General features: G+C 32.7%; 1 protein-coding gene across 1 annotated transcript; it reads left to right on the top strand.

Moving 5' to 3' along the window:
- Positions 1–289: 289 nt before the first annotated feature.
- Positions 290–7,006, top strand: LOC136270653 (A disintegrin and metalloproteinase with thrombospondin motifs 6-like). The gene is made up of 6 exons (XM_066068971.1): positions 290–319; positions 861–984; positions 1,310–1,399; positions 2,335–2,507; positions 3,783–3,846; positions 6,814–7,006. The coding sequence occupies exons 1-6, from the start codon at positions 290–292 to the stop codon at positions 6,990–6,992; spliced, it is 660 nt and encodes a 219-aa protein (XP_065925043.1). The 3' UTR covers positions 6,993–7,006.
- The last annotated feature ends 5,731 nt before the right edge of the window (positions 7,007–12,737 follow it).

Raw genomic sequence — 12,737 nt, forward strand, 5'->3', positions numbered from 1 at the left:
GATAACGTTAAAAAATCGCGCTATGTATTCCAAGTGTATTCCGAATGGAGAAAAGATGTAAACATTTCCCATTACAAATCTCCGTAAGAAAATTGTTTTCGTTCCTGTGAAATTTTATGAGTGAAAAGGGATAATTGTTCAATGATATCTCGGGACAGACTGTAGTTGATTCATTAAAATTATGTTGTAAGAACCCATTTCATCCTTTCTACTCGGAAATTATGTGTGTGAAGTTAGATGTAAAGAAGTGGGTGATTTCAAATCGCCATATTTCACAAGATTCGGCTTAATGCCGCATGGTACCCCATGCGATGCCAAAGTAATTAAGTACATGGATTTCATGAGCTCACCTTGGCCAAGAAAGAAGGGCCTCACTCCTATTTGTTTGAAGGGAAATTGCAGGGCAAGTAAAACAAATCTTGTCTCTAAGTTTTCTACTGATATCTACTATTTATGAAATTATTTTGATATTTTTTTAGTAATTTGGATCTGACCACTCGTGCATTTTTTGATGCTAAAAGGCATCAGCAATATTGAATTCAAGACTAACTATTTCTGGGTTCGAACTCAAACTTTATTTGGATTTTAAAAAATAAAAGATTATTTAATTTTCCGTAATAAAAAAGCTCGGAAGTTGCTTTCGATGAACCTTCTCAGGGCAGAATAAGAACAGGAATAAAATCCAGGAGAGACGTTTGTCCTGAGATGATAAACTTAAAGAATTTAGAAAGCCAAAAAAAAGGCTATATATTACCTAGCACTGCAAGCACATACAAATGTACTTAAAATTCACTTTCTGTTTCACTGTTTCTAGATTTTCTTTTAATTTTTGCATGTTTATGTTATATCTTTATGTTTAGATCTTTGGGTGCGACGATGCTTCCCTTGGAGGGACAAAAGAGTTTGATGAATGTGGTGTTTGTGGTGGGGATGGGTCCACATGTGACGTCATACAGGGAACATTCACGGGTATACCTGGAGAAGGTAACTTGTTTCGCGACATTTAACTTTACCTTTGTAGTACAATTACATGTAAATATGCCGGTATTGCCGCCTAAATATAAAACAACAATACTGCAGCCCTAACGGAAGTGTTACTATGTTTTAATACGTATCCACTCCGTATCTAATGGGATAAAAGTTCATTCTATATTGTAACATTGAAACTTTTAACCAATGCCAGATAGAATGCTCTAATGTCTTTTTTAATGGGTTTTGATAAGTATAATTAAAAATTATTGTCATCCTGTACACAATTTCCAAAAAGGGTTACTAATATTTCAATGTAGATAAAAAAAATGTTTTGCAGGTAATAGAACTCTAATGATTGAGATATTGAAAGGAGCATATAATATACAAATTTGGTTGAACTATTGGATAATGGAAAATAACTTCATAGGTAAGTAAAGATGTATTCACTGTCAATAAACATCGTTATTATACTAAAGAGTCTATTAATCTGATAGTTTTCCCTGCTATTAACCTATTGGTTTTGAAAAGAGAAAACGCTGGATAAGATACTTTCTCTTTTGGTAAATTTATTTACAATATCATTCAAACGAAATTAAGGCATAGCTGTGTTCTCAATTATGATCGTTACCGATGTAACATATGAGCCAACCCAATGCATTTATGTGGAAGTTTGGAAGATGCTCATTGCTTGTTCTTCGTTTATAAAAAATATTCATTATGAATTAAGACAACCATTTCTGTATGACCTTTTATCGTTGAACTTTTTGAATATAATTGATGTACTTTGAGGTGACAAAACTTTATCTTATGATGATATTTGAAATATATGATATATGAAAATACAAAAGTATTTAAAGAAGTTCATACACTTAAACAAAAGTGTGGAAGATTTATCTAAGTTTTTAAATCATTTGCATAACTTTCTTACCCATACTAATTTTAATTCTAGATTTGCACAGTATTACATCATTCCCAACTAATGATTTATTTGTGTTTCACTAAGTGTTCTATAACTGTTATAAATGTTAACTGGCATTGTATGGAATTGTAATTGTAATATATCATGTACAAGGAGAGAACCTCTAAGTTTCTGGAAAGTGTGTCCAATCCTTTTGGCATCATTAGAAAATAAAATATGTTCAACTCAGATACTATGTTAAGCTAACATCCAGGCATTGTCAATTTATAGTCATGATTAAGTTCCTTATCATTTTAACTCTCATTCTCTCTCTTTATGTCTTTCTCTCACTCGTTCCCTTAAATTGTATCTTTCTCTGTTACTCTTTATTTCGATGTATTCCCCGTATCTCTCTCTCTCTATCTCTCTCTCTCTCTTACAGTTTGACTTTTTCATTACACAAGAGATGTACGATAAAGATGATGTCCCCGTTATCGTCAGCCATGTTGGAAGCAGCTGGGTGTGGAACACGGATGAGAGTAAAAATCCGGTCAATTTTGCGAACACCTACTGGCATTATAAATATATTGAGTACTTGTATACAACGGGGCCGATCTCCGAGCCTGCTATCATCAAGGTAGGATTACACATAAAGAAACTTACTTACTTTAATCCACATTCAAAAATTGATTAAAATTTTCAAAAATTAACATTTCATCACCATGTGCGAAGAAACTTTGAAATGGTAATTTTTACAAACTTGTTCTATTAATCTATCAGTGATTATGAAGAGAAGTATTGAGGCAATATGCATGGTTATTAAACTAGGTCATAGACATTACGTATTATTTAATAAGATTACCTCGATTCAGCAACGTTGGTAAGCTCTGAAACAAGTATTTCTTTTAAAGGAATGATCGGAAATAATGATATATAGATAGCTAGAAGCAAGCAACATGATCAGTTTGATGTAAAAAAAAATCAAAAGGTACAGTATTTTTACAAAATATAGATTATTTTGAATCTGTATACCATAATTTCATCATTATAAACCGTCAACTAATTTAATTTTGAAATAAATTTGGGAAAGCCGTTCGTAAACTCCTTGTCTAGTTTTATATTTTTAACGTAATTATTAAATATTAATGTATCTTCTTCTTCTTCTTCTTCTTCTTCTTCTTCTTCTTCTTCTTCTTCTTCTTCTTCTTCTTCTTCTTCTTCTTCTTCTTCTTCTTCTTCTTCTTCTTCTTCTTCTTCTTCTTCTTCTTCTTCTTCTTCTTCTTCTTCTTCTTCTTCTTCTTCTTCTTCTTCTTCTTCTTCTTCTTCTTCTCATACTGAGTAGGGCTCTTCAAAGAGCATTAACACGTATACAAAGAAAGAGTTGTAATAAGATAATTTAATGCGACTAAAGAAAATTTGAATGCTTCCATAACTTGCTATTGAGGTCGCATCATAACGTAGCCTTGTTTATAAATCAAGTCAATTCCTAGCTACTATTATGCAACATCAATAGATCGAGGTCAGTTCATGGAGCATCTTCTCATGATCGAGGTCAGTTCATCGAGGTCAACTGCATTACTGAATGAATTTCGATTGAAATTCTTACGCGTGAGACAAAATGTGCATTCGTAAATAAACAGGTCGAACTGTATTTAATGTATGTTAGCATGTCTTAAGGTAAATGAATTGAAAACAAAAACTGAGTGAAATGTTATATCAAAAATAGACCAACGCTTCAAGTTTTAAAATAAGAACTATTTATGCAAGCGGAATGTGTGCGCACGAAGACGCATTTGTCGGATGCCTCATATAGACACAATAGTGATCGGCCGATCACAAAAAGTCTTTAAAGCGATATTTTTCTACCAAATGAAAATGGTCCGTAATTGCATTTTTTTTTTATTGATTTCAGCTTTATCAAAAGAACGCTTTGGAAAACAAAGGCATTCATTACGCTTATTCTTTACCCAAAACTGGTGAGTTTTAATAAACAGCTGATTCAATATGATTATGTTATATTCTTAATTTTAATCAATAGGAATAAAAGATTATATAAAATGCGCTATCTTATATTGTCTAAAATGCATGTTTTATATTATAATCCATCAATTTTTAGAGCAAATTTCCTTTGAAAATCGTGTATAAAAAGTGTTAAAAAGACATTTTTTTGCTATTAACCTTCATTATATTAACGGTACAGAATGATAACAACATATTTAGAAAATAAGGGTTTCAGTTTTTTAGATTGACAAAGGTCATTGTCTATGTATCTTTAAATACAACTAATTCTACAAGATTTATTTTAACATTTATTTAAGATGAATTTAAGAATAGCTGGACATACAACCTTAAACTGCGTACTTGTGATTGTCCTACTGGAGTTTACGGTAATAAAATATATGGGATATTTTGTTTATTTTATAGCTGTGTTAGCAAAAATAGAACGAGAGGATATATGCGAAAATGATGCCATGCATGTCGTACATTGATGCAAATTTTACGTTAGATATCACATGCTAAGCTCAGTATGCGGTGGATATCACTCATGGGATTAATTGGTGATGTTACACTGTATTCTTACGTGACTTCATAGTTATGGTTCTTGATTGACCTAGAATAAAAGTACAAACATTATTTAGTTGAAAAGTGTGGTGTTGTACTTGTGAATCATTTTTTGTCGTTTTATTCATTGTTTTCATGAATTGATAAAAAAAAATAGTTTCGGAAATAAAATGTTAAAGCTATACACGCTATAATTTGCGTCAATTTGAATAAAGGGGAAAATGTATGTGTTTGATTACTAATAAAAGTTACCTTTATGCTGTTAATTATAATGCTCAATTCGATCACGTAACAAATATATCAAATATTAAACAATAAAAAATATTTATTTTCCTGCCAGGAAAGTAATGCCTCCTCGTGAATATTAATCTATCACGTGATATCGACAGCTAAATTTAGTCTATCATACCACAACTGGTGAAGGGTCAACATCTTCATAATTGTGATAGTTTCACAAAGGAAAGGATATTTTCAGTAAAGAATAAATTTGTCCGATATACGAGTACAAACAAAAGAAAAAAATACAAGCCTGTGAGTAGATATGAATACTTCCTTTAAAAAAATGACGTAGACCTGTGTTTTTCCCCTATGTGCTATTTATAGATCCTATAAGTGTTAATGCAGAAGTAAGGGTATCGTGAATGACAAACGTATTTTACTCATTATACATGTATGTATTTCAAATCAACAACTGTTAAGCACATATTAAAAATCAAGTTGGATATTTAATTAGGCAAACAATAACGACCACCTAGTTCTCCGCGGACATGCGCAATGAGGTCGGTTTCGCTCTTCCTTCATCAATATTCATGAAAAGGTATATTTTCCTGGCAGGAAAATAAACAATTAAAAATCTATATCTTTGTAACGAGATGGAATTCACCATTGTAATTTACAGATTAAGTATAACTTTTATAAGTAGACAAACACATGCGTTTTCACTGTCATTCAAAATTGACGTAAATTATAGCGTGTATAGCTTTAAAGCATCTTTGTTAAATCGTTAAGGAAAATTGTCCATGCGTAAAGTTGTGACGTTCTGCAGTAAATATGCCATGCGGCTTACAATTTAATAATTTTTACAGAAAAACATTAAGATTTAACAAAAGACGTAGTAAACATGTGAGAAAAAGAAACTCTCATGATCTGCAAAGGTTAATGGTTTATATCAAACTCGTGTTGTGTTTACTATCCCCTCGCCAAGCCTCGGGAATAGAAAGAACACAACTTGCTAGATAGAAATCATATACCCACCCAAATCATGAAAGATCCAATATAAAGTATTCAACTTTCAAAATAAACATTCAATTTCAATCCAAATTCCATTCGGTATCAGAAAATGGATGTGAGAAGATTTGTTTAAGAAAAATGTCATTTGCATCTCAAAAATTAATAAAACCTAAAAAGTGTAATTCAACGTAATTATTCATAAAAGATTAGCATACCGTTAGATGGTAGGACAAACGTTGTAGGCCTCGGGATCATAAAGCAATTTCAGACTTCAGTCAAAATTTCAACCAGTCACAAAATAATGGTTTATCATAAAATTACAATGGAAATTTATAATTGAAAACATTATATCAAGACACTTTCAATAGCATTTCAATTTTGTCAGTATTTTTAATCAAGAGATATCAAGACAGTTTACAATTTTTCACTTAAGTCTAAGTTTGTTCATGATTCTGGGACCTGGTTTTGGAGAACTTACGTATTGATAAGCTTTGTTTAAATATAAAAAAAATTATCAAAATTGAAGCTAAAATGTAATGAATTCTTTGTTACTTAATAAGAGATTTAAAAATACAACATCTATGTCTAGATTAAAAGGAATTCAATGTATAATGACGGGATGTTGAACAAAGAGAATTGGTTTACACAAGTTCAATATGTATTGCTAGATAACAATGAAATTGAAATAAACTAAATTCACATGACTGACTACATATAAGAAGCCGGTTATTTGGAAGTTGATTTTTTTTAAAGAGTTATTTCCTCTAGATGAAATTTTTTTTTGATTCGTCAAGTTATCTGCGGTTAATGATTCATTTTATTTTACATTTTAATTAAGAGAAAGTTTCTGCATGTATTAACAAAAAGAGTTTTACGGATTTAAATTCCTTTTTACAATATCTTGCTAAAACATACCTTGCCAATAGACTTCAGTGTGAATTTAAGGTGTGATTAATTAAACCATAATCAAAATTATGGTGGAGTATTTTTATTTGATAACACCTACAAAATGATATCATGATTAAGAATATAGGGTCATTCATTTATTAGGAACAAAATGTGGATGTTATAGATTGAATACCTTAATTTGGTGACCATCCAGCTTCTGAAAGTAAATACAATGACACCTGATATTTCTGTCGCATTAACAGGGGCTGACTGTGGCAGTCGCTGTAATATTTACTGCTTCAATGGCGCGGCATTGGACGAGTCCACCTGCACGTGCCAGTGTAAGGAACACCAGACGGTACGTTATTGTAAGTGTGAAACAGGATATACCGGGATAGACTGCACAGAAAAAAAGACTGAATGGTTACCAATGTCTGAATAAAATTTGAGTGTAGACTTTTGCTCTTTTTTTGGCTTCAATTGTCTATGATATTGATCTTGAGTCTTGTAAAGTAGCTTTTGTTTTGGAGCAGAAACAAATGAAAATTAAAAAAAACCCTAGCATAACACGTTTAACAAAATGCTAAACATTGCATTAGGGAATAAAGATGAGAATACCCCAGGCTGAAGCTAGCAGCCACAAACAGCAGCCACTAAGCCCGTAGAAGCTAGCAGCCAAAAAGGAAATTCATCAAAGTACTGAGAGTACTCGAACAGAAAATTATATTTTACTTAATTATCGACATTTTTAAATTTATATAAAACTGATTAATGCTAAATAATTTGTACGAGCATTGACGACTTCCGAAGCAGTAAAGCTCGCCTGGATAAGAGTTATAAATGCGTCTTTGTTGAAGAGAAATGAAGTACGTCTTTACGGGTCATAAGTTATGAAAATTATGTTATCATAAGTGTAGTCTTATTGATACAAATAGAAAATCTATATGCATCGTAAAAAGTGATATGCAAACGTATTATGATATTAAAGACAATAAATTAAAGTAAATTAAAAGGCATAAAACGATACAAAACATTAAAAACCCAAAGCCAATTCAGTGTGACAAGACAATTTTTTTACATCGAAGTTGAACATGTGCGTGTTTAAAAATTTATCCTCGGGCCTTTTCACTCCCCCGGATACAACACCAATCGAAAGCTAAAAAGAACTAGTATTATTACGAATATGAGACAATAGAACACCCAGCACTGTGATTTTATTCTCATAAAAAAATTATCATATGTCGCAGTCAAAAACAGCGAAAATCATCAGCTGAAATTGGAATTATTTTGTCTCAGCCATGTTTTGACGTGAACCTTCGAAGAATACAACAAGGACAAGGAAAAGGGTCGGTTGAGTTAGCTCACCCGAACTTTGTTGTCATTTTTTAGCATTTCACAATGATATAGGGGTAAAAGGTGGGCCATTATCTCTTTTATCTTTGAAGTGTGCATCAAACAGATACCAAGGCAGTGTAGGAGACGTATGGATCTATTATTTCCGGGTCTCAAATTTAGGCTGTAGGGGTACTACCAAGTTGCTCCCAGGGGTTCTAGCTCATTTCAGGGGTTGTATCTCACTTGAAATTAACCACAAGAACTTGCAAACAGTAGGATTAGGTAGAAGGCCTCAAGAGGTATTCATATTAAGCCTTAAAGGGCACCTATGACCCTTAAAAAAGTTTAGTTAGCTCACCGAACGTTGTCATATTTAAGTATTTCATAATGATAAAGGGGTAAAAAGCGGGCCATTATCTCTTTTATTTTTGAAGTGTGCATCAAACGGATACCAGGGCAGTGTAGGGGACCTATGTGGCTATTATTTCCCGGTCTCAAATTTGGGCTGTAGGGATACCACCAAGTGTCTCCCAGGGGTTCTGACTCATATTAGGGGTTTATATCTCACTTGAGATTGACCACAAGAACTTGAAATACTAGGAATAGGGAGAGGACTTCAAGAGGAATTCATATCAGCGTAAGAGAGCACCTATGACCCTGCAAGGGGTCAGTTAGCTTTCCCGATCTTTGTCATATTTTAGCATTTCACAACGATATAGGGGTTAAAAGTGGTGTAATTTCTTCCTTATCTTTGAAGTGTGCATTAAACAAATAACAGGACAGTGTAGGGGGCATATGAGGCTCTTCTTTCCCGGTTTCAAATTTGAGCTGGAGGGGTTCCACCAAGTGGCTCCAAGGACTTCTGGCTCATTACAGTGGTTTTAATCTGATTTGGTTTCGATCACAAGAACCTAAGAATAAAAATTAAGTAGAAGACCTCATTGGTATTGATAACAAGTGTTTAAAGGGTCATATGACCCGTATAAAGATCAGTTTAGCTCAACCGAACCGAACTAAATCCACCCTTTTATGTGATATGCGCTTTCCAACGCTTGTCCTAAGTACCTCTTGAAATCTTCAGCTTAACCTGCAGTTCTTCCAAATTTTTAAAATCAAAATCAAAGGAGTTAAAAACCCCTGAATTGAGCCAGAACCCCTAGGAGCCACTTGGTGGTACCCCTACAACTCAAATTTGTGACCGGAAATAATAGCCACATAGGTCCCCTACACTGCCCTGGTATCCGTTTGATGCACACTTCAAAGATAGAGGAGATAATGACCCGCCTTTTACCCCTATATCATTCTGAAATGCTAAAATATGACAAAGTTCGGATGAGCTAACTCGATCCTTGTAGGGGTCATAGGTGCCCTCTAACGCTTATTATGAATACTTCTTGAGGTCCTCTACCTAATCCTACTGTTTGCAAGTTCTTGTGGTCAATCTCAAGTGAGATATAAACCCCTGAAATGGACCAGAACCCATGGGAGCCACTAAGTGGTACTCAAACAGCCCAAATTTGAGACCAGGAAATAATAGCAACATAGGTCCCCTACACTGCCCTGGTATCACTTCAAAGATAAAAGAGATAATGGCCCGCTTTTCACCCCTATATCATTGTGAAATCTTAAATTTCGACAAAGCTCAGGTGAGCTAATCCGACCCTTTTCATTGCGATTGTTGTATTCTTCGAAGGTTCACGTCAAAACATGGCTAAGACAAAATAATTCCAATTTCACCTGATGATTTTCGCTGTATTTTAACTGCGATATATGACACTTTTTTATGAGAATAAAATCACAATGCTAGGTATTCTATTGTCTCATATTCGTAATAATTGGATATCTTTTTTTAATTTCCGATTGATGTTGTTCCATGGGGAGTGAAAAGTCCCAAAGATAAATTTTTAAACACTCACATGTTCAACTTCGATGTAAACAAAATATCTTGCCACACTGGATTGGCTTGGGATTTTTGTTGTATTTGTATCGTTTTATGCCTTTTAATTTACTTTAATTTATCGTGTCTTCTATATCATAATACGTTTTATACGATGCATATAGTTTTTCTATTTGTATCAATACGACTACACTTAGGATAACATTATTTTCATAACTTATGACCCGTAAAGACGTATTTCATTTCTATCCAACAACGACGCATTTATAATTCTTATCCCGGCGAGCTTTACTGCTTCGGAAGTCGTCAATGCTCGAACGAATTAGGACGAATTAGATATATTTTCGGACGAATACCTCATCTGTTTGAAGAATTAGGTATTTGTTCGGACGAAGAGAGAGAGAGAGAGAGAGAGAGAGAGAGAGAGAGAGAGAGAGAGAGAGAGAGAGAGAGAGAGATTTTATAGTCATTATGAAAACGCATATATGAAAGTCTTTTCGGCATCTGAGATCATGTGCGGATAAAGAAAATCTTTCAGGGGAATCTGAATGATAATTTTGTTTGTCGAACATATCTATGCACATATGCATGGATATACCCTTTCTAGGCAATGTAGGTTTGTGAATAGTATATGCAACTATAAAAAATGTGCTCGCTTTATGCCATAACAAATACAGCTCACAACTTTTACCTGTGTTTAGATATTGTTATCTTTAATATTCATTCGTTTTAGGAATTCAAAATTTGAAATATTCTTTATTTGAAACTGATCATTAAAGAATTTTCAGTGTTTACAATTTTTCATGGATCTGCCTTTAGCCAGTATTTGGTCAAGACTTTAGTCTTCATTTAAAAGATTGAATGATTTGTATGCATTCGATTAATGCAAACATTATTGACAATGATTAAAGTGTTTATAGGTGTTTTAATGCCTTTGTATTCCTAATTGAAATGTGCAAAAACTAATATCTCTTTATTTATTTTTTCCTGTATATAGATATAAAAGTTTTCAACGTACGGCTTTTAAATTGCATTAGACAGATATTTTGAAGCATTATATTTTATTATATACCTACCAACTCAATAATAACATTTGTTCATAACCGTGACGTTTATCATATACAATATCGCAAACTTTTTTATATTACTTTCCTTTAGTGATAGTGTGATTTAAAATAAAAGCAAATTATAAAAATTCTTCTGAATACATGATTTATAGATCACCTGTTAGTAAAGTACAATCTTTTGATATAAACATGATCTTCGTGTGCATTAATAATACCTTGCGTTATAGGTTTAAAGCGGAAAGTCAATTTTTTTTAACGTTTAAAGTGCAGTGTCGGTCAATTTTGTAAAATTTGAACAATCAAGACTTTGTTTTTAGTAAATGTTAATACTCTTCCATCTATTTGGATATCTGAACTAACTAATGTACTATTGTTATTGTTTTGATATTTATGCAAACACAATGTGTGTATTTAAGCTACGTACAACGAGTGTGGCTCATTAAATCAAATTATTTGTTTAATGTCAAGCTGCAATATTTACAGAAATAAATGGGAGTGTGGGGATACTTGAATTGAGAGTTTCCCATTCGTATATTGATATTAATCAAGTATTGATTATACGTTTAATCACGATAACTAAAACCTTTCTTGAACCCTTTTAATTATGGGGACATATTACTCAATAAACACATCTGATATCGGGCTGTACCAGTCTCCTTGTCCCACAAAAGAGTAAAAGAGCGAACAATTCTTCCTCGTCGTCCATATAATTTAATTAGAAACTTCCGGTTTGTGACTAGTCCTTGAGTTACTAGTTGTAATATGTACATTAAAACCATTTATAATGACACTTAAGAGGCCATATGGAGTTAGCTTTGCAATTCATATAACAAAAAAGCAATGCATGCACGATTTAAATGTTTTCCTTATTATATGCTAGTTTTTAAACGTCATTAATTTGCAGGCTCATAAAGGCAGCAAGACATAACACTATGTTTGAAAAAAATAAGGAGTTTATAGAAATTCAACTTTTCATGGTTTTAATTGTGCTTTTGCTGTACTATGCTGGCTGGTGCTAAGCTATGACAATTGTTGGACATGTGTTGAAAGTTCACATGAATATTTCTATGGGAGACAATATTCAATGAATCAGGTTGTACAGTGCTTGCCATGTGGTTAACGTATTCAGTTTATCGTCATGAGATTTCGTGGGGAATAAGATTTAAAACACAATTACTACACATATTTATTGATGAAATCTAGTTCATCAAAGATTTAACAAATATATGCTAGTTTTTCATTTCATTGCAGTCATTATGAAAATATACAAATTCCCATGAAAGTTTATATGTAGCAACAATCGAATCAGTTCCTTTAAAATCATATTTCGATTTGTTATATTGAATAAAAGGTGATGCTACCTGCTTAAAAAAAATAGCAGCTCGCATATATTATAGTTGAAAATAACAAATCTTAATCATGAAACAATCGGACAGGAATCGCACGGCCGGAGAGACCAAAAAGCAGGAACATGTCAAAGGAAAACTAAGAACCTTCAAATGCTGCTTATAAAGAAATTAGTGGAAAATGATCGTAAAAAGAAGTTACATGTAGAAGTTAGGCTGCAATTGTAGAAGGACTATAGTCGGAAACCAACTGAAACGCATATACTTACCTACAGTTAGTCAGCATGATAAATTTTTCGTGTTTTCATAAATATTTATTATTCCTAATTCACCAATGAAATAAGGAAAGAGTAGATTCTTAAGTTTTTGAAAATGTGAAATCGACAATCGATATATTAAAAATATTGTATGAACATAATTAACAAGAGCGGCGTTTTACTTGTTTAAACAAATATTAAGGTTTAATAAGTTATTTGTTTTAATTCTGATGTATTTAATTTTGGTCTTCATTGGATTTCTAGAAGTGAGGAAATTTTCATGTC

This window comes from Magallana gigas, chromosome 8 (assembly GCF_963853765.1).
Source record: "Magallana gigas chromosome 8, xbMagGiga1.1, whole genome shotgun sequence".
NCBI classification, from domain to species: domain Eukaryota; kingdom Metazoa; phylum Mollusca; class Bivalvia; order Ostreida; family Ostreidae; genus Magallana; species Magallana gigas.